Here is a 27,306-nt window from a genome sequence, read left to right as displayed (position 1 = left end):
CATGTACAGAATAAGCAGGCGTTTACTACAGTTTATCAGAAGAAGCCTGTAGCAGTGCAAATTCTGAAAAGGAATTCTTCTCCATTGCCAGTCTCAGAGTGTCATTTGATTTCTGATCAGTAGAAAGATACTAAAAATGCATTTGAGAAATAGGAAAATGCCAGGTAGGAGGTAAGTGGCACAGAAGCATTAAGAACACATGAACATTGCTAATTCAAGAGGTGCCTCTGAGTCATTACAGAGCAACAAGGACAGCACAAGAAAAGCTAAGCACATAAGGGGAGTTATAAAGGGAAATTCTAGGTACATGGTGTCCTATTAGGGCTCTTGACTTCACAAGAAAGGACTGCTTTCATCCAGGCTCCAGGTAGATGTCTGTGTCCTCTCAGATGATCAGAGCATCAGAAGGAATAAATCCAATGAATAAACACAAATTATTCTCTGATGGGTTTACTTGAGCTTTTATAATTACATGTTTCCTTTGATCAGGCCACACATCTCTCTCCACGATGGGAGAATAGCTGTTCTTGAGTTGTGTCTTGTGACAGGAGATTGGACTTAACCACATAATAGACATAGCTCAGATGGGATCACAGAATATCTGCTTCAAGTGTCATCACAAGTAACAGGCCTTAAAGGTAAACCACAGCATCCTCAGGCAGTCTGACAATCATAAAAAAGCAAAGCCCACCAACAGCAAAATTCAGAAGCCACAAAATGGGATTAAGAGGGACCAAGCTGTGACCCAAGTCTAATATGCTGTATCTACAATCATCCTATCCCATAGCCTCTTGCCCCATGGTGGGACTCTAAATGCTTCTTTTGGCATCAGCTAATTAGATCCCCATTCCCAAGACTATGGAAAGAAAGGTAAGGCCAAATTCCAAGACAGAAGATAAGGATCTCTAAAGTGTATCTCAAAGTTCTGGGATGAATATTTTAAAAGATCTTTGACACCACAGATATTTAACCAAAAATAATGTTATTTTTCCCCTCACAGTATTCACTGGAGGCATTGAGATCCTTAAATACACGTTAACAAGTCTACAGCACATGAAGATCTTGGAAGAGTAGACTGAAACAAGGAATGTCTGTATCTTCAGGAAAGCCTCTGAAATACAAAAAAAAAAAAAGTGGTTTAGAACTGGTAGAGAATTGGAGGGGAAAGGACAAAGGGACTAAGAGGGAAAGTTCATGACCAAGGAAATGGCTAAAGCCAGATTATCAAAGCAGACCAGATTACTGTATTAAGAATGCTCTTTGAAAGTCATTGCATGTCACCCACCTCCACCACCTTTGGGATCCAGTGTATCTGTATCAAGGGCAAGGTCCAGTAGTGTCTCCCTCCAAAACTCTGTAGATCTCACATTACTGAACAGTCGTTTACCACAAGACCTTCCCACAGTGCGTTTTTCTATCCTGGCACCAGAAAGAGCGAGCTGGAAAAGTGGGGGATTCTCTTAATGCTCCTTCCCAAATGTTTGATGGAACCACATGACTCCAACATCTAAGATTACTTAGTGGTCACAAAGAGGATAATTTGCCACAGTCATTATGAGAAAAACCCAAAACCTCAAAGTTTAGCAGATGAATATCCCATTTTCTTTAGTTAAAACCCCTACAGCCAGCACTATTTACAAAATATTTATGCATTTCCACTTTTAGGAAGACAGTTTTCAAATTTTTAGGGTCTTTTAACTTAGTTCATAGTTCCTATATTGTGAAATTCCATTCTTCATTGTTTTTAAAATCTACAAAGGATCTACAAATCATGTGTAATAGATTCCATATGCACACGAAGAACACCCCTGGAAGGCAAAGCACTAAATTGCCCATAAACAGAAAGCACAAATTCTGGAAATGTAAAAATTCATGGAGGCCACAAAACCCTCCCAACAATACACATTTCCCTCACCAGCATCCATGGATAAAGAATCAGCATTACTTTGAAAACCAACCAGTGCAATATGAACAGTGAAAACAAACTAAATATGTGTTACCAATACTGACCTTTCCAGTCAGTGAACCAACACGTGCAACCAAATAATTTTAATCCCAAAGTGTACAGGTCATGCAAAACCAGCACCACACTGGAAAAAGTCCTGACCAAAATAAACAGCAGCCTGCAGAGCTCAGCAGGTCATGTCACTGCGAATGTTCCTGTGCATCATGAGCCTTGACAAAAGAGAGTCAGCCAGAATCTGTGATTCCTCCCAAAGCACATGCTTAGGGTAAATCTGACAGCACACCTGCAGTGACTAATCACACCATGTGTTTAACAGATTAAACCCCAAAATCTCCATGTGCCTGTCTCACTTCTGACCACTCTTGGTTACCACAGGTCTGCAGCACAGTCTCCTCCTCCCAACTGATACTTGTTCCAAACACCCCGAAACAGAATAAAATTTCCTCCTGAAGCAATTATTCTGAATCCTCATCTTCCTCTTGGAGCTCCTTATCCACACATGTATCTATAGTTTCCTCCTGCAGCTATAGCTGTGAGTACAAAACTGCAGCTGGATTTTTTCAGTAGCACTAAAACTGCTTTGAAAGCCACCACCTCTCTCACCAGGCTCTTCCCAACTCAGATATTCACATATTCTCTCCCACTATGCTTTTATGCCATTACAAAGGTCTTAGACCTGATCTTCAAAGCCTTTTACAGGACCAGGTGAGGTAACCTCAGGTATGCACAGAGAAGACTCCAGCTCATCAAGATATACACCACCAGCTACTAGAGGCAAGAAATCAGTAGCTTGTGTTCTGGAACGGAGGCAAAAATTCCACAAGACCAAGACCTTAATAATAGAGCTTGATTCCAGAAGAGATTTATGCAATTTTGCACTTCCAAAACCACATGGGTTTAGACAGACTCATGGTCTCACAGACTTGTCTCCCCAATTCAAGGACATCCTGGAGCAAGCCCAACCACTCCAATGTTGTTAGTGGTTGGAGAATGTGGAGAGAAGGAGGGAGCTGGGTTTGTTCAGCCTGCAGAAGACAGAGAGAAGAAGGATCTCAGTTACTGTCTACAATTACCTGGTCAGGGCAGGGGGGTGGGGGGGGGGGGTGGTGATGGAGAGGATGGTGTCACACCCTTCTCAGAGATGCCCAACAAAAGGACTAGGAGCAATGGACACAAGTCATAGTCAGGGAAATTCTGACCAAATAAAGATAAAAAAAATCTTCACAAGATGAGTTATCAAACAAAGCCTTAAGGGACCGGAACAAACTGATGTCAGCTCTGTTCCAAGCAAGCAATTGGACCATATGGCCTCCAAAGATCTTTTCCCCTTAACTGATGTATGAGTCTGTAATATTTTTCATGCAACATGGTGAAGGAAATTAAAAAATTGCAGTGACATTAACCACAATTCCAACATTGACTGCAGGATCCTAAATCACCTTGGATCTGTTTGCAATGCATGATGCTCCAAAGTGGCTAATACACTCGCTAGCACCTCAGATGCAACATGCAATATAAATATGAAATTGCAGCATCCATCCAGACTAATTAGCACACATGCAGATTGCTGCATTGATATCGCTTCACTGCCTACTCTTTTGAAGGCAGCTTGCTGAATTGAAGATATGCTCTCAAATGCTCTGTGTCTCAGTATTTAATTTATATAACAAGAATGATCATTCTACCTTGTTTAGATTCCAAATACTTCAGGGGAAGAGATCCTCTTTTATCGTAAATAAAAGAGGGCAAGTAACACCGTAGGATCCAGAGCCTAAACTCAGGGTCATGCAGTGCGGTCTCATAAATAAAATTTCCAATAATACCAACATCTTAAGCAGACTGTCAAAAAAGATTAGATTTTCTCTTCCACCCAATATTTCATAGCAAAAAATGGGTTTTAAAATGTAAGTAAATCTATCTTTCAAACTGTAGAAGAGTACTGGAATTACAAATATTGCATCTGTTCAGTAAACTAATTATTCTGGCTCTGTCATTTCCTCGCCATGAAAGTTACAGAAGGACATCAGTGGCTTTGAGAAACTTTGTATTTACAGGGCAACACATTTGCTGCTTTCTTCAGTAAAACTATTTCTCTATAGTTTTGGTATTTATTCTGCTTGGTGGAGAAATGTCACTGGCAAGACATATTGGAAGCAGTTCAAACAACAGGAGAAAACCAAACAAGCCGCAAATATTAGCTACAAGCTTTTGATTAGTCTTTCGATGATTTTGGAAAATGTAACTGTGGAAATTAAATTAGCTGGCATTCTCAATCCTCCAGATAAATGAATCAAGGGAACTGGCTAATGGACTCAGAAAATTAAGGTTGTATTTGCTTTCCTTCATTCTGCATGTGCAATTATAACACTATTTAATGAGTTTCTAGAACCTCCTGAGCAAAAGGATCTGAAGTTATAACTAAAAGTTCAGGAGCCAGAGAGGCAGATTTTAACATACCAGGGCAGCTACAAGTAGGAGAGCACAGAAAGATTGTAAAAAGTTGGGGTTTTTTCTGCATGATACTCCAGGGACAGCTTTAATTCCATGTAAGTGTCAACAAATCAGTGACAGCCACTAAAAATCTCAGACTTTTTACATTAATCTCTAGGAGAAACACAAACACTAATCTCTCTGGTATTCATCTCCCCATCAGGGCTGACCCAGCATCTGGCCTTTAGCTCTCTTAGGGAAAGACAAGGCTGAATCAGCCATTTCAGGTTGTGCACCTATGGAGTCAAGGTGGCTGAATCCTGAAGAACATGTATTTAAGCTTAAACTGACCAAGCAGAAACATTTTTAATCCTTCCTACTAGGGAAGCAGGAAAAAGTATTTTAAATTTTATTTTCCATTACATTTGAAGGCCTTAGCTAAGATAAAAAAGAGGGCCAAAACAGAACCATCACAGCCTTTCAGTAAAAAATGTAGACCCCACAGGACTTTCAATACAAGTCTATCTAATGCTTCAACTATCTTAAGGGGTGTGGATTAAAAACATCATCCACTATAGCTCAGTTTCAGCCTACACAGACAGTTACAGGTGAACTAATTAAACATGCAGGTGGATAGCTGCACAATGTTACCACTGTTTCATTTTAATTAGCAGGTTCGTGTTAGAACACATTCACCAATATTTTTGTCTAAATCAGGGAAGTAGGGAGAGCCTATTAAGTCTAACTAGCAAGAACATTTCTATTGGAGACCAAGTTAAAGGTGTTTTATTACAAGAGTTTACAAATACAACGAGGAATCAGCTTTCTTCAGACACTTCTGAAATTGTCCCAAGTAAAACCAGCAACAGCAAACTATTCAACCATCTTGGGCATCTGAAGTGTTATCATCAAACACACCCCATACATCAAGCAAAATAAGAGAGACCCCACAATCTTTCTCAATCAATATTCTCAGCCACAGTTTAACTGCCTGAGTAGATTCTAGAACCCATGTGATTCAGAAGTAACCAATTTTTATATACTTTATAAAATTTGCTTTCTAGTGCAGTTTCCAAAACAGGTATTGCTAAGAGTTTGACTCTGTCTGCGCTGTCAAGCAACCAGTTTGGATACAGGATTATGTCCAGCTCATGCTGTCCTGAGTTCCTTTACAATAATAAATTAGTTTCCCAGAGCTGACAGACTTTAGTGACCTTTTCAACTTACCAGGCTGGGACAAATATAAATCTGCTAAAAATATTACTATCCTTTGTTCTTCTTCAAGTCTCAACGGGTTTTCAATTGAGAGTGATCTAACTGAGTATGCACACTGTGGCAAAGAGCATTTAGCCATGCAAGAGGTTCCTAAGTTATCTGATGTGTCTGGTGGGAATTATAAAAATATCACTTCAGGGGTATAAATTTACATCATCACATATAAGAGACATCTTCAAAAACAAATACATTTAATGCCTATGAAGAATAAGACTGTCATAATTTGGAAGCTGAATGTTGACTTACAGATGGAAAGACCCATTAGATCATTCATTCCCTCTCTTTGCCAAGACAGAAATATATCCTAAAGAACATTTCATGCTCTTCTGCCCAGCAAAATTTTTGTAACATAAGTGCTGGAATTTTAATTGAAAACCTGATGGCTTCATAAAGTGTACACAAGAGACTGGCATGTACATATGGGAGCATTAAGTCAAAAAACAGTGGTTTGAGACAGAGGGACATTCAGAAGTAGGAAGGAGGTGGGTAGGAATCATGTAGCTCTAGAAAGAGCTATTGGTGGGCTGATCATTGAAAAATGTTCTAGTTAGAACAGACATGCACGTAATGACTACGCAACCATTCCTTGGCATTAATTTGTCCATACCCATTTCCTATCCGAGTACTTCAGCTACACCCATAAAGCTCATAGTTATTCATTTATTTTAGGTACTTTAGGATGGAATGAATCATGCCCTAAAAGTATCTATTTCTCACCACTGACTTTTAAGTGAATAAGGAAGCAGGGTCTGACTTAGACAACTGTGGTGTGTATGTGCAGAGATATGTTAGAGAGCTGAGGCTCCATGCTGTTGCCTAATGGGAGCTTGGGTACTATGTTCATGTAGACAGCTGTACCTATTTACTTCAATGCAAAAATACTAATTAGTGAGATGAATCCCAGACCTACAATTAAATAAGGAATGAGTCTCATTCTCTGTGACCATGTTTGCCTAACCATCCTGCTTTCCTTTCTAATTACTCACCACTTTTGCTTTAGCGTTGTGAAGGCCCGAAAAACATTAAGCCCTTGATGAGAGTGAAAATTAAGTGGCCTTCTGAAAAGACTTGGTTCTCTTCTCTCCAGTCCAGTGAACTACAAGAGTCTCACTCTAAACCACAAAAAGGAAGGCTTGCGTGATTAACAACTGCTTTGCCAACTCTACGCCCCTAGATGTGCTGGATTGCTATATTAGAATTGCATATTTGCCTTTCTGTTACAGAGGAAAGAGAGTTCCAAGAGCCACAAACATCAAGAAAGCTGTTGAAAACACTCCTTCAAGAGTGATGGACAGCTCTAGTTGGAACAATGTGATGAAGCATCTCTGGTGCCTTCCCTGAGACCCAAGGGGATTTCAGAGAACCCAAGGTCTAGTGTCAGAGAGGTCACTGCAGTCAGTTATACGCATATGACATTTGGAGAGCTGCCATCTAGCACCGTATCCCTGAGGGTAGAAATGAGCTCACAGAATTTATAAACTTCTACAAGTAGAGGCAAAACTTTTGTCTTGCTGTAGCAGCATCTTGTCCATTATATGTGTCCCCATGCTAGGTTGCCCCCATTTACAGATGACAGATCCAGCCAGCCTGGTACCCTTGGCCCAGGCAGCTGCTCCAGAAAGGTAACACCAAGGGTTTGCACGTATGAAGAAAACAGTCTTTGAAAGAAGTGGTGACTTTCCTGCCTGAAGTCTCCTTAGCCCACATAGAAAAGATGAGCGGCTTGCCTTTACACAATAATTTGCATTTGTGTGGACAGTGCCCAAGCAGAAAGGGACCGGGGGGTACTGGTAGACAGCTGACTGAACATGAGCCAGCAGTGTGCACAGGCAGCCAAGAAGGCCAATGGCACCTGGCCTGGATCAGGAATGGTGTGGCCAGCAGGAGCAGGGAGAGCATTCTTCCGCTGTACTCGGCACTGATGAGGCCACACCTCAAATGCTGTGTCCAGTTCTGGCCCCTCAGTTTAGGAAGGACGTTGAGACGCTTGAGCACGTCCAGAGGAGGCAACGAGGCTGGGGAGGGGCTTGGAGCACAAACCCTGTGAGGAGCAACTGAGGGAGCTGGGGTTGTTTTGCCTGGAGAAAAGGAGACTCAGAGGTGACCTTATCACTCTCTACAACTTCCTGAAGGGTGGTTGTGGTCAGGTGGGGGTTGGTCTCTTTCTCCAGGCAGCAACTGACAGACACAGAGGAGAGGACACAGTCTCAAGCTGTGCCAAGGGAAATATAGGTTGGATATTAGGAAAAAAGTTCTTTATATAAAGAGTGATAAAGTAGTGGAATAGTCTGCCCAGGGAGGTGGTGGAGTCACCATCCCTGGATGTGTTTTAAAAAAGACTGGATGTGGCACCCAGTGCCATGGTTAATTGAGGTGTTAGGGCATGGGTTGGACTCAATGATCTTGAAGGTCTCTTCCAACCTAATCATTCTGTGATTCTGTGATTCTGTGTTTTTTTAATTAACCAAACTTCTTAGCAATTTCTTAAATATATTTATGTAAAAATTACAATATTTCCTTAGGTGTTTCCCACTTCACATGACATATGTACAAAAATGTGTAGTTGGTGAGTGAAATCCTATTCCGAGAGCAGGAAGAGCACACAACCATATCGCTGTCAGAAGAGCACTGATTTACAAGGCATAGATCAGTGGATCTGCTCTGACAGATTACGTATTTTGTTTCTTTATTAACTGTGTATAATTTTTATATTCTGTTTCAGTTAGTTTATGACAGATAACTACTTTTTAAAATCAGATCTCAAGGCAAAGAAATGTCAGTGTGGAAGAATAAAGACATTTAGTGTGCATTTATTACATAAATAAATACTCAAGCTTCTCAGAAGTGTTGAAGTAAATGACATATCTACTTAAATTGGTGAATTCATGGTGAGTAGCTTTAAATAAAAATATTTTTGAAGTAAAAATATCACAAAGTATTAGCTATTTCATAAAGTTGAGTTAAATAAGTATTAGAAAAATTATTACTCTTACATTTTTATTACATATTGAGCTGGGTGTCTCTTCCTCTGAAGTCACCAGGAATTTTAACATCTATTTAATTAACTTGAAGCAAGATTTAGCCTGGAAGAGTTATTTTACCATGAGTAAAGGAGAAAATGAAGTCTGAAATTCAGCTTTTCCAGCAAGGCATTGAACTCAGACCTACAGAGACATTTAGATACCAATCTGCCACTAGACAAGAAATATACAAGTAAATATATTTGAGAACTTGGAACTTATTAGCTCTGATCCATTTGGATACAAAAAGTATTTACTCTTTCCCTGAATAGCAAGTAGAGCAATGTGGAAAAACATCAATATAAATCAGTATTATAAAAAAGGCAGCCCACCCTCTGCAATGATGAAGGCTGGATTAATTTTCCAACACTCATTATGAACCATGGGAACTCATGTCTACCAATTGGCAGCTATGTGAAACTCAGTGTTCAGTTTTGGACCTTACATATGACTTCTAAAAACCATGTCCTCCAAAGGACCAAGGGCTGGCTGGCTGGCTGGAATTACTCTGCAGGAGAGAGCCAGCCAAGGTGCCACAAGCTGAAACACCTTGTTTAAGCCACAGGTGACATTCTGATCTCAGTTACATCAGAGTTAATCAGAGGCACAGAGATGCTAATAGATCAGAATCTAGCTCACAGTAGGTGTAAAGACTGTGGTTGCTCACTGAAGTGTCTCAGATTTCTGTGGTATTGCCAGGGCAGTTTTCAATTATCAGCCTTTATTTTCAGTGTTTGTGATTGAGATCTGTGCATGCCAAGGTGATGGAGCAATATTATTTATTTTTTTCTTTCAGGAAAATGTACTAACTGAATGAAGGGAACTTTTTTTTTCCACTCATTTTTAATCCTGTTTTTTAAAAATGGGGCTGTGCCAAACAAAATTTCAATGTCTCTTTTATTCACTTTGTGCCTTCTTTGATCCCCAGTACAACTTGTTCAAATTCATAATCACAGCATAATTGAAGTTTTATTCCCCGCTGTATATTTTACAAGTCCTCCATTATTTACAGTTTTTTTAAAGATACAATCGGAAAGATAACCTTATCTAAAATTAATTTTGTCATATGTGGTGTTTTATGGTGGTACTACAGGATTCTGTTCTCACTGAAGTTCCTTGCCCATATTATTGCCTCCCATCAGAACCACGCATAGAAATTCTCCTTGATATTCTCAAATGTTATCCCAAATGGAGTCTGAGGTTCCAAGTCAATTGCTACAGAATAGAGCTCGCAGTGTGTCTAAACCCCGCAGATTTCAAGGAACACTGAGCCTTAGAGAGTTTTGAAAAGGCCACAGAAAATTCATGCTTAATTGACTCCCCAGATCACTACCACGTCAGTGGGACTTTGTGGATGTTGCCATCTTGTATCTGTGTATCTCAGATAATTAATTAGAAATAAGGATGACTTCAGATGAAGTATGACTTCATATATGTATAATCAGTATGACTTCACATTAAGTCCTATTTCATAAAGCCTTCAGAGATAGATGAAAATTTCACTGTAGCTCTTCTGCAAATATTTTTCAAGACTTCAGTGTTTGTGAGATGACCCGAATTCCAAAATTGAGGGAGATTCTGGCAAACTTTCTGGCAAACCTCACATATGCAGCCTTATATCACTCTCTGATAATGTCACAGACACTGCTGAAGAGCAAATGCATTACGAGATGATGAAATTTAAAAAAAAAAAAAACCCAACAGCAAATAAAGTCCAGTCTTCCACACGAGTAGTCAGTCCATGCTCTCAAGATATCAGCTGGCAGAATACACATTATCCCTAGCAAAACATATGAGCATTTCAGTCACACTGAGGCAGAAGTTTCTGCATCCAAACCACATTTTATGTTGCTAGAATCCAGCTGTGACACAGTTTTGTTAGGATATTTAAAGCACAGTGGTGCAGAATATAGATGAGATGCTGTGCCAAAGAATAGCTTTATCAGTTTCAGTAAAATACACCCAGAAGACAACAAAGCAGTGAAACACCATTATTTTAAAGTAAAACAAATATATATTATACAGACTTTGACAATTTATGCAGCTGCTGGGATTGTATTTTATTGCAATCTATTCATTATAACTACTATGGGTAAGAAACTTTCACTAATATAAAAAACAATAATCCTGCTAGAACTTGGAGGAATCTGTTAGAACTCCTAGTGAAATAGGTATGGCAGAGTGGCATCCTTGCCACAAAGGGTAGGGTAAAATAATTAAAAAACATGGTTTCACCACAAGCACAGACAGAGACCAAAGAATTTACGAGTCTTGCATGAAAAAAGGATCTTGTAACCTGCATATTTAGCTTTTTAGTTTTTACCTATTCCAGTCATCCTTGCTGGCTTGCTCTTGAAGAATATAAAAAAGTTTTTATTTTGAATGTAATCTTCATGAAATAATTCTCAAAAGAAAAAAAAAGGTAGCTGTGAATGAGCATGTGATATGATTACACCAATTTGGGAGTTGTTTTCTGGTAATAATCATCCTCAGTAAATACACCTGGAGAAAGGGTATTAAAAAATTCTTACAGCAGAGGCCCAACTGCCTTCAACAAGACATATGTTTTGCTCAGGTGGTAATATACAAATATATAATGTATAAATGAGCTAAAGATGCAGAATGTGTATTGTTAAGTCTTACATCTTTAAACACAGTGATTACATTGATAGCTTGTAAACTTTGCCCAGGTTTAATTTATTCACTTTTTGTTAATTTAAAAAGCAAGAGGCACAAGTTACATGAAAGCTGAAAGGAGATGCTCTAGCAAAACAAGAATTACAGAAAGATGCTGAGGATGGGATTCAGTTACCTGTTTATAAGCTTCTAATGCCATCTTAGGCAGTCCAGGGACTATCTGGGGATCATCTCTTTATTGCCAGCTGCCACCCCAGTACGGCACTACTCTTCTCAAAGTCCTGTGTTGTACCTGCCAGCTCAGTGTGGCTGTCTGAGATATCCTGGGGCACTGAAAATAGTAATGGTTACCTATATTTAAGTTAATTAATCCCACCCAGACTATTTATGCTCAGCCATACGCACACTCTGCCCGAGCTAACCACAGAGAAGGCTGTGGTAAGGAGGGAAGGATGGAGACACCCAAGGCATCTTGCCCAGCTCTGGGCCTGAAACAACACAGCCCACCCAAACTGCTGTATCCTCCCACGACCCCATTGTGCTACAGCAACTTATTGGTTGGGACTTTTGGGTCTTTGACAACTCAAGGATCTTGCATGATATTATGTTACATATTGTAGAAAATGCAGGGTTAGGAGAAACAGGAAAATTTTTGATTCCTTCCTGCATTCTGTCTGTATAATGAGGGACCAGCCCTCAGATACAGGTGGCTGGGAAAACCAAGAAAGAAATCAATATATATTTGTAGCTAGGAAGTATGGCCCAGTAAAATGAACACTAATCACTAATCAGCTCTCTTTGCTTCTAGACTATGTACTTGGGGTTTTTTAGTTTGGGTGTTTGGTTGTTTTTCAAATCTCACCTTCATTCATTCTCTTATAACTACTAAGAGGACAGAGCATGCTTTCCCTTTTCTACTTTCCTTTCACAGCCATTTCAGATCTTGTCTCTTTGAAAGATGCTGCCCATCACAGATTGCAATCTGCCATGTACAGTTCTCCGTTATGTTTAAATTTTCTTTCATCCTTCAAAGGCTGGCTGAAAGAAGTGTCAGGTCATTACTTCAGGCTGTAGCTTAATACTTAGGCTTACCAGTGTATGATCTCTCTCTTTGGTAAAGACCTTCATTCAGTCAAGGTCAAAGTATTAGTGTTATTTTTAAATATATTCCCAGCACTGAAGAGTTAAAAATAGCCTTCTACGAAAACGCACAGTAATTGGTTAAACCTTGTTAGCAATCACATGAAGATGATAACTCCTCCCAGGAAAAGACCTAGCCAAAGCAGCTTTGACATGGATTTATACTTAGAAGAGCAGATGCAGGCCTACAGAGAAGGAGTTCACAATATAGACTCTTGGATTATTAGCAGAAAATAGCAGCTTGATGCTGGAAAGGAAGGGAAGGAGACATGAGAAAAAATTTTTCATGGTGATCTACAAGTGAATTCCATGGATTCTCTACTTTGGAACAATCACCATTAGAAAGAAAGACTAAAAAGATGGATCTGGGAAAGGCAAAGCTTCTGAGAACCGGCCTCAATGCTTTATATCAAGCTATCCACCCTGTGCATGGAATTGCCTGGACAGATGGGAAGCAAGTGATACTGACTACTTTATACTATCAAAATGGAGAGCTGAAGTTTGGAGACTCAAGCATTGTTGGTCAATTTGAACATGTGCATGGGCTTTACTGGGGCCCATGTTGCTCTACAGACACCCCAGCTCTGCTCGCTGTTCAGCACAAAAAGCATGTAAGCATTTGGCAGCTGGTCTACAGCAGTGCAGAGAAGAAAAAGCCCTTGATTTCTCAGACTTGTGAAGTTGGTGAGCCATTTCCACTGCTTTCTCAGGGCTGTGTCTGGCATCCAAGGAAGGAGATCTTGGCTGTGCTTACAAAACGAGATGCTTCAGTCTTGCATGCCGTTCGTATTGACAATGCACGGGTTAAGGCAGAGATCAAAAGCAGCGGACTCATCCACTGTGCTTGCTGGACTAAGGATGGCAATCGTTTAGTAGTTGCTATAGGCAGTGCCCTGCACTCCTACATATGGGATAATGCTCAAAAAACTCTAAATATCTGCTCCTTTTGCCCAGTTTTTGATGTAGGAGGTTATATCTGTGCTATAGAAGCCACTCTGGATTTCCAAATTGCTGTAGCTACTGAGCTTCCTTTAGATAATATCTGTGGTTTCAATGCAGGCATTGCATTTGATGTGCCCTCTGGTACAGAAGCTGGTTCTTTAATTTCACAGTCTGCTTTGGTGCTTGGTGATGAGGAATACTCCATGGACACACGAAGAAAGTCCATAGATTCAGATAGATCAGGTGTTGATTCAGTTGCTTCTTCTTCATCAGGTCCTGTGGATTTGACCCATATCCTTGCAAACCACCGTCGGTCTGATCCCAGTCCTCTCATTACTCTGAAACGCAAAGACTCTGCCGCAACAAATGGTCAAGATTCTTCTCACTTGATCTTGGTGACTTTTGAGAGGAAGGTAACGACCACCAGAAAAGTCACCATCCCAGGTATTCTGGTTCCTGATATAATGGCTTTTGACCTTAGAGCTCAGATTGTGGCAGTGGCCTCTAATACTTCTAATATTGTTCTGGTATATTCAGTCACCTCTTCCTGCATGCCTCACATTCAACAAATCCAACTGGAAAAAAATGAAAGACCGAAGGGCCTATGCTTTTTAACAGATAAACTCTTACTGATTCTGATTGGCAAGCAGAGGTTCCCTGAGCCTAATCTCATTCCATCTTCAAGTTCAGACAGGTATGTATTGCGTCTTATGGTCAAAGAATTGATGCTGGAAGAAAATTCTTCAGCATTGCCTGAGACTAAGCAGAATATGTTTTATAACTTTGAATCCTCTGTTAATATACCTGGAAAAAGAAAATTTTTTGAGAATCTTGCCACAGAAGACCAGCCTCAAAGCAGGGAGTTGTTAATACCAAGAAGCACAGTTATTCAGTCTCCAAGTGGCAGGAGAAGACTTATTGAAGAAGTAAAGAGCCCTAGTTATGAGCAGAGCTCTTCATCAAGTGTGAGTGACCTGGATGAAAAAAGGCTGCCAGGTGACTCCTCTGTGGCCTTGGAAACATTGGATGCTGAACCTATGAATCGCTCGGTGTCTCTTCGTGGTTTTGGATCACCTAGCAGGATTTCCAGCAGACCAACGTCCCCTAAAGTGCAGTTCAGTGTGATCCAAGAAGCATCGAATTCTCCTAAAAACAACAATTTGCCAAGCGAAAGGGGAATGAGTCACATATCAAGAAATTTAGAGAGACTTTGTGGCAGTTTCAATGAGTTACAGCTGAGTCTTTCCGAAATAACGGACTTCGCTAGGAACGGGAGGAGGATATCTTTAGCCTACCCGTGCTCCCAGGAACCGCCTGTTGTGCATGTCACTTACCAGGTAACATTTTGTCAGCTCAGAAATACTGTGATAGGAACCAAATTTTTAAACAATCTTGCATTTATTTGGCTTTAAATCAAGAGGATGGAGTTTATTCTTATCAACCCATAAGAAATGCAACCTAGGTTTGGCATCAAGCTTAACGTAAAATGGAATTATAATTTGTCATTGGAACAATAACTCAGGATGATGTGGATAGTTTAGAGGATACTGAACATGGGAGATTTGTCTGTTTATTCTTTGATCATGCACAGTTGTCTTGGACGCTGGCTAATTTTGTGTGCATCTGTCAGAGAGAACAGAGCCAGAGTTGTTAATCTACAAAAAGCTTGTATGTTAGTTTGGCGCAGAGATAAGCAAATGAATGGGGGTCTACAGTAGCTCATCAGAAATGTAATAAACTTAAACCTGAGCTCAAATCCAGAGTCTGAAGATAGCCAGACTCACAGGAAGACTGGGGGGGGGGAAAAAAAAAAAAGGCAAAAGCAAGCATTGAATCTCAATTTATGGAAAAATTAAATGGGCATTACATGAATTTGGCTTATTTGTACTTTGATTTCTTAACACTATTCTTGGCAAAATAAGATGTACTCAATTTGTAAAACACATAACAACTTAAAATTTTTTGAAAAAAACCCCTCAAACAAACAAAAACATTCCAATCCATCAATATGTAATTATGATTTCATTAAATAAATATAAGAATTTCAAACTATCATGTTCCTATCTATCCTTGTTTTGGCAAATTTCCTCCTGGTTTCAATAGGAATTTCAACTAAGGAATGTAGGTTGGGTAACTATTTCTATCTAGTATTTTTAATATTATTCACAGGAATACTAACATTATACTGATCAGATTTTTGAACATGCTGATGGTAGTGATAAAACTGGTGTCCCTTTCAGGATGTAGATGCCAATTATAAATGCATTCTTATCTACTGCAACATAAGCAGCATTATTTCAAAACAATACACTGCATTGTGATGATGCTGAAGCAAATTTTACTTCCTTTGACTTTAAAGTAATCTATATAGATATCGAAGTACCCCTCCTTAAACACTCATTAAGGGAATGATGACTCAATTCAATCATGGTCATAACTTTCTAGCAATCGTTTACTTGGCATTTAAACAGATTCTGGTGTGTTGGGTTCTCTGGATAAAAGCAAAGCTTTCAATCTGAATTAGTCAATAATTTAACTTGAACACATTATACAAATCTGGTGAAAAAGCAGCATGTCTATTTTAAATAATTTAGGATTTTATTGGCCAAGAAACCAGCCCTTCTGTTCTCCAGAATGTTCAAATTAATTTTTATTTCTTAACATAAATCAACTTATTTATTTAGCAAGCAGCCCTATTTCTAGGATTCAATTGGATTAACCTTTCCCAAGAGAAGTTTTATTTGTGACACGTAACATTAATCTAAGATCTGAAGTTGCTGTGCACATGCTTGCACAAGACATTAGAATTAGTTAACCTGTTTTTATTTCTTTGGAAAGAACAACAAAAAAATTAAATGCTTCTAAAATACTGCTAGAAAAACTATGTTTAGGAAGGAAAACTTATTTGTCTGAACAGGTTAGTTTCACATTAAGCCAGCAGCAAGCACTGCTAGCACCACATTACAATGACTCAGAAAAAGTGCCACTAATGCCTTCCCACACACCGCTTTCCTGGGGAAGTCTCGACTAATGCCTTGTATAGTTCAGCCCCTCTTCTGAAATCTAACAGGATCACAGCATGATGCCAAAAAAAAAAAAAAAAAAAAAAAAAAAAAAATAAAAAAAATAGACTTGGCAGAAAGGTCTACAGACAGACAGGGAAATATTTGTTTCATAGGCAGCTAATAATATTCAGAGAAATAGTTGTTTTGATTAGTTTGTATTCAGATATCTGAACCTTGTTCCTCCTTCAGGAGTTGTTCAGTGCACTGTGAGCTCAGAGACCAGCTGTGGGTTCCAGCCAGGCTCTGTTCACAGAGCAAAAAGTCAGGAAATAGCTTTATTGCCTTATGATATAAATATCAGCCAGTGGAAAACATTCTAAGCTTTAGGAACACCGCAGTCCAGTCAATCATATGGCCATTATCTTCCAGCTCTTTGTGCCAAGTGCATGTCTTCTTAAGTGTCTCTATAATCCCCAGCACAGAAGAGGCTCAGTCTTGATTGAGAAATCTGTTCTACTAAAGAATACAATGATCAGAACTGCATAACCATATTTATGCATTTAAAAAACGTAATGAAAGTTTTTAAAATGTAGCAATAATTAATGAGCAATTACGAACACTGTTGTGCAGAAGCATTATTGACAGATTTGTGTGTACTTCCTGTTCTGCTTAGAAAACTAAAAAAAACCCTGAAACGTGTATTACTTAATAATTCATAATGTCTGCTCATTTAATAGTCTTCAAAACCTTTGTTTATCCTGTTAGTGCAAGCCTGCCTGTCACTCCTCTGAAGTCACATCTATGCAGTGCTACCAGAATTTGTATTCTTTGTAGCCCATAGCCATAGAAGAAAACCATGATCATTCACACTTTGGAAATGTCACTGCACTATCACTTTTGTAATAGCATTCAGCCACCAGAGGTAACTTGATCATTCAACCCTGAAAAGCAAATATTATTGCTCTTTCATCATATACAGGCTTGTGATTCAGGGGAATGTGGGAGGGCAGACAGACAAATGCAATAAGAAGATATTATTTAAAAAGAAAAAAAATAAAAAGGGGATCTTTCACAGATTTTTTTTTCTGTTTCATTTTGCAAAAAGATACTTTTATCATCCTTTTCCCTCAGAAAAGAAACAGCTGCAGAATATTTAAATTAGTCTCATTCAAAACCTAATTACAGTGGAAATAAAGCCAATCTGGATCTCAAATTAAAAGCATTTAGGCAAACTTCTCCAGGAGGAGTAAGATTCATCTTAATCTGAAGAATATCTTTAAACTCCTACATTTTGTTCACAAGCAGTATGATGTCAGAAGTTTATATCACTGAAAGCATATATTGCATAATTAAACAGGAAATAATATCTTTTCAGCAATTAGTCACAATGACTTTCTTTTCTTAGCACTCACCAATAATTGTACACAAGTCAATTTGTACTTTTATAGTATCTTTTTATAGTATCTTCATACAATTTACTATGGGAAACTTTATTGCCAAGGTCAGCTACAAAATAAACTTTTTTCTTTTTTTACACATATCTGGGAGATGAACAGAAAGGATACAAACATATGGCAGTAAAGCTCTGATAGAAATACATGATGTAAAGAAGGTGAATGTAAGGGGGGCACAGTAAAATGAGTGAAGACCAGGCTGAAATGATGAGCTGTAATAAGACCATGAACCCTTCCAAAATCCAACGGGCAATTGTGACTCGGGTTGAGCAACAGAAAGTAAGTAATGAAAATGATGGAAGAGGAGGCTGATATGACTGCTCCCTGGAGTGAGAAACTAGTCAGCTATCCTGAAATTTAGAAAGAAGAGATTTAGGATGACTGTAATAGAAAGACCTGCAGTAGTCAAGAGAAAGTGTGATTAATGCACGGATAACATTTTGAGCAAAGGTTGATGAATTTGTTATGAACAAATTCTGCCAACAGTGTTCTGAAACTGATCAATAGCAGACAAGCAGGGTTTGTAGAGGAGACACAATTCCTTTTGTTAGAGCAGATGATTTGTTTGTTGGATACACAGCTGCAAAAGGAAAGGAACATGGAATGTCAAAAATGAAGCCAAGTTTTCATACTGCTCAAAGTAAAGATCATACATAAAGATCACGGAAGCACAAGCACAAAAGGTATATCTTAGATGACAGTATGCTTGAAACAGTAGTTGCAGAACTATTACCAGAGAGCCAAGAGGAGAGAAATCCCAGCATTGTGTCACCTGGAATGCTGATGTGCCCTATAAATGCAAACTGCACAGGGATTTAAGCACCTCTGAGCACCTCAGATCTCTTCCAGCATAAACATTTTACGGCTTATGCTTCTCTGCCAGGTTAATTAAGGTTGTAAATGGAATGTCCCACATAAAGGTAAGGAAAGGAAAGATATCAATATCTCCACCACAATAAAAACAGACTGTACCAAAAAGCAGGCAGGAATTGCAGCAACAGTTGAAATAATGACAGGGAAGGGGAGCAGTGCAAGCTGTCAAACCTAATGAACAATACCTGTGGCAGTGCTGCACAAGGCGCAATGAGAATGTAAATCATAATTCTCCTTCCTCTTCTATGCTCTCTTCCTTAGCTGTTTAAGTGTCTTTTCATTGTCTTCTGGGAGAGAACCCCCACATCCAGCTAATCTACTAGCTTTTTCTCATCCTGCACAATGAATATGGGGGCAAGGTAAAAGCAAGCTGACTAATGGGTACTAAGTTATCAAACCTGAAATTACCAGTGGAACACAACACAGTTGAAATCAAGGGTTTAAAAGAAAGAAACCAGAATCCTAGACAACTACATCACCATTCATTGTGCAATGCATGTACTAACCTGATACCTTCCCCTTCTAAAAGAACAGATTATTAAAATGAAGGAGATGAAGAATATTTAAAATACCTGGAATTCAGTGCAGTACCTGAAATTATGCCACAGGGGAAATTATTTGTTCAAGAGCAGAGAATAGGGATTAATAGAAGAAAAACAAGATGGTTAAGGAATTAGCTGCAAGGGAGATAGTAATAGCTATAATAGCATAGAAGAAAATGGAAAAAAATTACTAGTGGATTTTCTCATGATGGATTTTCACGCTCATCTAAAAGTTTCATTAATGATCTGCTGAGTTATGCTTATAAAATCTGCATATGACATAAAGTCAGTAATACTTTCAGTAAAGGATCAGGATTTCACACCTGTAAATTGATTGCTATTATTTAACATCGAGAATAATAAAAAAAGGATTGAAATTAACTCAATGAACTAATATAAAGTGCATAGTCATATATTCCAGGATTAAGAGATTAAATTTCTGTTTTTGTACATGTTAAGTGACTGCAAGATGACTGTGAATCCAAAATACAATACTGTTATGAAAAGAGCAAAGGCAGTGTTGTGGGCACATCAATGAGGCACATTCTTCAGCAGGTAATGAGCACTGGGCACAGAGCTGGCAGGTCTCATCTGAAAAAGATTTTACATTCCTAGACATCCATGGGCAAGAAACACACATTGAGACTTCAACTGATCACTAACTCAGTGTCAGTAAAAAAAATTCTGATTGGTAGCACATTCTCATTTACTTCCCTGTTTCATCAGTTGTTGAATTTAAGTTAATTAAGATGGTCTTAGCATGCTGGGGAGCGTGGGCAGTGTATTAGGAAATACAAGACAAATGAAGAAAAGGTCAAGATGCAGAACCAGCTCCAGCTGACTGCTCAGTGGGGTTCAAAAAAGGTAGAGAAGGCCTGTTCACTTATTGCGCAGACATACGTGAGATATGTAACATCTCACCCAGGAATCCTTTTGCCTTACTAAATGATTTTTTTCTCATAGATATTTGCAATCCAAAATGTGAGTTTTGAAAGACAGTTTGGCACTGCTGTGATGGGCTGGCTGCTGCCCAGAACACCCTTTATAGGCTATAAAATCTGATCTGGCCAGGTTGACATGGGTGAAGGAAAACAATTATTGAATTGACTGTTTCTTTTTGCTGGGTTTTTGTTGAAGGAGAGTTGGACTGGACATACTACAGGAAGTTGGCTAAAGAAACTTAATCTGAAAATATACAGTAACATATGTGGAAATATGTTTTTTTTTCTTCTGTGATTCACATGTTCTTTATCTACCCATAAACTCTGTTCTAGGATAAAGTAACAAACACAAGGGATTTTAATCTGGGATTTTCTAGTTCTCTGATTCCTATTGGAGATAAATAGCAACATGGCAAAAATTATCATGGATTTTGGGCATAGGTAGATAAAATCTAGATTTGGCTAGAAAATTGTCTTTGGGTTAAGGCATGTAAGTGGGAAGTACAAAGGCAACCTTTTCGTTGTACCTCTAACTCTGTCACAAATTACTTCCATGACCTTGAGTAAATCTCTTAAGCTCCCTGTTTAATGGTATGATCATCTATAAAAAGGGGATTCTAAGAGTTACCTGCCTCACAAGAAGGTACAGGTTTAAATCAGTTAATCTGTGATATGACGTGTGTGGACACATTCCTACAAGAGAAGGCACATTATCATCACTTAAACCAAGCATAAAAAAAAAGCCTAAATAATTAGAAGATTATAACTGAGAAAAAGTCTTGGCCTGCCTGACAGAATTTGTAAAAAGTAAAAAATAAATGTATAAGATGATTACTTTTATCATAAACAGAAGTATATTACAAAGACAGAGAAAATAGCTCATATGAACACTGATAAGTGACAAAAGAACAAACAACCAAAACTTGATCTTTCAGGTCTGTACTTGAAAAACTATTTAGAATAAAAAAATAGGTGTTGTGCAGTTTTGTGTATACAAAAATGTCTTCCACTTCCAATGGATGTTCCAATAATAATGTGCAATGCTATCTAGGAAACAAACTAGAACAGAGTCATCTTGAGTATACATTTCCATTCAACTGATTTCAATTCAAGAGAGACAGAGCTAGATTATTTTCTGAGAATTCTTGAGTTGAAGCTTATCTATGTGAAAAATGGACCACTTGGGTCAAGGCGATGAGCCGGTTTCATTTACACTCCATCTTTTCTATAATTAGTGAACTGAAGTTCCAGTTTGAATAAACTCTTCTATTTCAACCTGAACTCAGGAAAATGAAATAGTTGTTAGATGTGCTAGTCCACAGTCTGCAGCAATGACAAAGCTTTGCACAAATACCTGCACAGGCAAAGAGCACCTTTGCAATGCCTATGCAAAGCACACACTCACTGCTGAACATTCAGCCCATTGAGTTTCAGGTGTGTTTAGGTTCAATAGAATATAGTGCTGCATAACCTGGAAATACCTAAAAATTACAAAGAACTTCTCTTATATAGTTACAGCTGTAGCATGAAGTTGCTATAGGTTTATGACTAAGAAAATGATGCTTCCTTGATGCACTCCTTAGGTGTGACCTTTATTAATTATGCACCAACAAATTTCTGGTTGTTTTGAATGTGGAAAAAAGACGAGAAGACCTTTGAAAACTGGAAAGTTCATGTTTTTAATGGAAAAATATTTTTTATGATTTCTAATAAAATCAATCATAATAAATAAATAAATTTTCAAAAATCATCCATAGACTATCTGCATGAGCAATTTATAGCAGAGCGGGGGAAAAGACATTTGCAACAGTCAGCAGGCAGTCTGATTTACAGAATTCAATGTGGTTGCGTGACAGCACAGATACTGTGTACAGAAAAGTGAAAGGGATTGATTTAGAAAGGTTGTTACACAGCAAAAAAGCACACATTCACAGAGAGCAACTGCCAAAAGGCAGCACAATTAGAAATGAAGATGAGCATTACAAGAGACATTTATTTAGTCAAAGGTTAGATTACTGTGCACACAAATAGAAGATGCAGTTGTGAATTCATTCAACTGTAAGTTCTACATTAGCAAGAAAAATTCAAGGGTGTGAAGTAGACACAGACAGAGTAGGACTAGAACAGAAATTAAGATAGATGAGATCCTGTCAACCCATTCTAAAATATTACCTTGGATCCTTTTTGAATGTATGAAACAGAGAGGTCTGTGAAATTGGGTAAACAGGCTGTTTATTCGTAACAAATATATAAAATCCAGGGGTATTGCGAACATAAAGATGCCAAAGAAAAAACAATGCAAAACATAACACATGGAACTACACAGGGGGAAAGCATGGAAAGAACAAAATGAAATTCACAGGACAAAGTACAGCAATGTTATTTAGAAGAAAATGTCCCATTCACATCTATTTCATAATGACATTGAGTCATTGGAAAATTTTCAGTATTAAAAGGACTTTTAAATGATAACAGATAGGAAAATGTAAATTCAAATACATATCCACTCCATGACCATAGTAGCTCAACTAATTTTTGTCCTTGCACCTTGCAGTAACCAGAAAGATGAAACAAAAAGATGTTGATTTTCAGGGCTACCTAAATTTCATGAACAACAAACAAGCCACCTTTATATTCAAGTGTGCTCTTTCAGTGAATATCAGAGCAAATTCCAAGACTGTAAATCCATACATTCCCTCTCTCTCAAAGCAAGTCACAGGATTCCCAAGCTACCTTGCTGTGACAGCTTTTCAGAGAGGCTGTTGCTATGTCCAGTCTCTCTGTAATACTCCCTGTGCCAAAATAACTGAGGTTATTTTACCAGGGTGGAATAGCTGCCCAATGGCTCTCAAACCCAACACATACAGCTGAAACCGAGCAGACTACTCATTTACTCTGGCAGCATCTGGAACAATGTTATTCCAGGAAGGATACATTCCCTTCCACTAAACTGGCTTCAGGCAGGGAGGCCCAACAGACACACAGATGCCCACCCCAGGACAATACATGTGTGGGGCTGAGACAGCTTTGAGCTGCAGAAGCTCACAAAGCAAAAACCAGAGCCATTTTCATACTCCTCATGTGGGACTATGAGATTGTGCTTAGAATGGTCCTGCATGATGATGTCATCTATAAACCGTAGGAAAGACAGACAAAGAAAAGGCAAAATGACTAAAGAACTGAAAGGAGTAAGAGCAGAGGAAAGGTTATAAGAGCTCAGGCTCGATGTCTAAGCCATTAACAAGATCTTTTCTTTTACATACATGCATATGAAGAAAAGCTTTTCAAATGGATCAGTTACTGAAGAAACAAAAGACGTTCTCCTCTGTGATGGCAAGATCCATTTGAGTTTAGTCCAGCAGCTGTTTGATCTGCCTGTTATTGAAATGAAACACGGTATGTTCTTTATATTTCTGCTATCTGGTTTCACCTGAGTTTTTTAGCATAAAAGGGGCATTTGTGATGGCATAATTACCCCAGACTTTAGTAAACGGAGCTAACTAACTTTTTTTGGCAAGTGTGTGTTTTCCCCTGTTTAAAATACAGCAGAGTCTCTTGAAATAATTTAAATGCAAAGTAACTGCAAAACTACCTATTAGCAGAGTAATATGTTAGGTGCCTCTGCAAAGGAAGGCTGAGAAAATAATCAGTACCCTGTGTTACCTGGAAGTAGAACTGCTTTCCTGAAACCTTCTGGCAGTTTGCTTCACCCATCCTTACTAGCATGTCTCAGCCCAGACAACAGAGTATAGGTTGGAGAAAAAATCACTCTCAGAATATGATAAATATATTTATGTATCAAGTAGCATTTGGGATTATTTTAATGTAAGATAAAAAATGAAGGTCAATGTTCCTATTTGCCAATCTCCCATTTTTACCACCCACCACTGATAAAGTCATAAGGACAGATGCCACAAGGGGAACCCTGGCCCCAGACTGGTCACTGAATTGCCTTGTCCCTGTCTGTTCCTGTGTGACACCTTCTCAGCAACTCACACACTGCCATTTCTTAGCCATTTCTCTATAATGCTTCTGATGTCTTTTCTCATCACAGACTACTATGATCCTCTTTCTGAGGTTGTTCCAGAAGACAAGGATACGCAGGTTCCATATCTTTGTCAGAAATCTTCCTTGACTGTGCAGTGCAGTAGAAGCATATATGAAAAATCTCTACCTGCTGTTGATACCTGAGCTATTTCCCAGCAGGCTTCTGCAGCAACATGATGCAGCACTGCAGGGAGAGGAGGAGCCCATTTTTGGCCTGTATTTCCAGATCTTGATTTGGAAAGGAATGCCCATAATAAACAAGGGGACTGAAAAAACCTATTTTCAGCTCTATAGAGGAGTTGAATATTTAATTAGCAGAACATCTCTCCTCAATTTCATGTATTAAACTTCAGAGATATCAAAAAGATAAAGTCTCAGAATCATCCAAGTGTGTCCCTCTTTCTGCTCAGATTTTCTGATATTGAGTTTGTATGCTTACAGCAAAAAGAAAAACTGAAACAATAATCTTTCTAAAATTCACCAAAATCCTGCAAAATTATGAGGTTTGGAGCAGCAGCAGTTGTGTAGATCTTTCTTCAGTTCTAGACAGTACTTGCTTATATTCCTAAAAGTTTCTTTTGACACAAGACATAAATATTAAATGTGAAGTTTAAAAATATCACTCCCATCCTCTAATACTATATAATTAAAGGGTGTGTAATTAAGAGCATGTTTGTATTATAATGAGAGCCTGGCATTTTTTACTATGAGTAAACACTTCAGCATTAATAGATTGGAGGGAAAAGCTTCACAACTGTAAGGCAAATTCATGTCCACAGCAATGCTGTCAAGATCATCAGAGTTAAAAGAGCACTGAGCTCGGCCTCATTGTTTGCACTTTAAGCCCAGGACTGTAATACCATTACCTGTGCTAAATATAGTCTGTCATGTAGTGCCCTGGTAGCAGCACACAGGAGTCTCTCTTTTTGGCCCATCATAGTAATAATCGTTCACAGTAAAAGGGTACTACACGCTGCACACAGCTTTTCCATTTAAATATTGCATGGGATATGCTACCACACAAGTGTTATCAATGATACTGAGAATCTCCATTTAAATGGATGAAAAAAAGTCCCAAGAGTCTGACACAAAAGTATTCTTCATCGATTTGATGAACAATGGAATATCCATTTGGACCTCAGAACTTCCACTTTCAGGCCCACTGCTCACAGAATCTGAAGTCTGTTCAGATTTAGAAAGAAAGTATTAAGAGCAGAAGATTAAAGATTCATGGTTTGGAAAGACAATCTTCTTATGATGTAACAGGTGACATGACAACATACAACCAGCCTGGAAAAGTGCTTTGTTAGTAGTTAAAGAAGGGGAGATTTACCTTCTTCGGGAGCATGCTTTGTTATGACTGACAAAAAATAAGAATAGTTCATTTGGATTTCCTACAGTTCCTTTTTTCACATTCCATTTCAAAAACAGTTTTATATCCCAAAATCTAAAATCCCAGCACAGAACCTGTCAGGGCTTTCTTTCCCTCATATCCCAGCTAATGCCCTTGCTCAACAATGACAGAATCACATGCACTAAGGAAAGTGTGTCACAGAAGGGCTCCCCCAATGCTTTTAAGTTGCCACAGATTTTTTTTTTTCCATAAAGTGTCAAACTGAAAAAAAAAAAAAACGAGAATTCACTCTTTTCTATGACAACTGCAATATCCAGCTAAAAAGAAAGCCAGATGAATCACTAAAGAAAATATAGCTTCATTTTAAAGCCAATTTGCTAAGAAAAGCAAAAACAAAGTAGGGGGAGGTTTATTTTCAACTTCTATGCAATACAGAAAGATAACCTAAATGGTTTTGAAGTCTTGGTTTTTAAATCTTGTCTCTTTTTTTCTTAAAAAAAAAAAAAATTAAAAATGTCGTCCATATTTTGTTCATTCTCCTTAGGAGAAGATTCAATAAATAATTAAAATACAAGAAATTTTACTGTCGCAGCTTTTGTAAATCATCTTCAACTTTCTTCTATTTGCTATATGAATTTGAAAACACATGGAACAATCTTGGTTTGACTGTAATGAGATGGAGACCCCTACTCCCTTCTAGAACAAGTACAGCATAGTCATTTTTGTTGGCAACTTTTCTAGTTTTTATAATCTCTTCGTCATTTGGGTAGAGCAGATGAGTGAAAAGGCTAAGCAGAAGTAGATGTCATTAGAACAAAAGTCAGCATGGAAAGGCTGGCTGAGTTTTCAGAAGATGAAGATATTTATAGCTTATTAGAACTAGCGAAGATGCACCTTGTGTTTGAACTTAATTTAAATAAGGGACAAAACACCTCAAACCTTGCAAGACCTTTCATTTAGCCCCTCACTGCATTTGCACAAAGGTGTGTTGAGCATGGATTGTCAGACCTTAATGTCATTAGTGTAATAAGGCTTTAGTGCACAAAAAGAAACCTGCTCTGCCTGCATGCTCACTGACTTTTAACAACGTGCTTCTACATTTACGTAACCAGACCAGTGCACTCATTTCCTTCTTCTTGCTTCATTTTTGTAGGTTCTTCTTGGATTGTGCTCACTGCAGACAAGGACGGCTTTGTACCATTAATATTCAAAGCCACACAAGAGATAATCATAAGGGATGGAACTGACAGTTCAGAAGTCTGTGGAGGTCACTCCCACAAAAAAAGCATCCCAATGCGACCACCAAGCAGAGTGACATAATTTCTGAACAAAGAACCCCAATGACCTTCTTTTCTTTTACAATACAGAGACATTCTGTGCTCTCAGACAGAGAGACTAGAAAGCTGTCTTCACCACTTTCCATGTATTGTAACTGTAAAATCTGTGGCATGGTTACACTATAGCTACAGCCTCGGGTTGGCTGGACCCTCATGATTTCTTCTGAAGGACTGGACCTACAGTGAAGTTCACCACAGCTGCTGTTATTAATGGCTGTCATGGACTGGAGCAGAGAGACTGTTGTCTACTTTGATTGAGGTCAGGATGTTCTTGGAGGAACAGTATTATGCAAAAAATCATAACAACAAATCTTGCTGGTGCAGGTGTACAGTCTACATAAAA

General features: G+C 38.5%; 1 protein-coding gene across 1 annotated transcript; it reads left to right on the top strand.

The window, feature by feature from the left end:
- Positions 1-12,827: 12,827 nt before the first annotated feature.
- Positions 12,828-26,946, top strand: WDCP (WD repeat and coiled coil containing). The gene is made up of 3 exons (XM_066180567.1): positions 12,828-14,747; positions 23,501-23,621; positions 26,780-26,946. Exons 1-3 carry the CDS (start codon positions 12,828-12,830, stop codon positions 26,944-26,946), a joined length of 2,208 nt encoding a protein of 735 aa, XP_066036664.1.
- Positions 26,947-27,306: the final 360 nt, after the last annotated feature.

This window comes from Chamaea fasciata, unplaced genomic scaffold, assembly GCF_029207755.1.
Source record: "Chamaea fasciata isolate MVZ Bird 193981 ecotype frontalis unplaced genomic scaffold, bChaFas1.0.hap1 SCAF_3, whole genome shotgun sequence".
Classification (NCBI taxonomy): Eukaryota; Metazoa; Chordata; class Aves; order Passeriformes; family Sylviidae; genus Chamaea; species Chamaea fasciata.
This window is presented reverse-complemented; position numbering and strand designations above follow the sequence as displayed.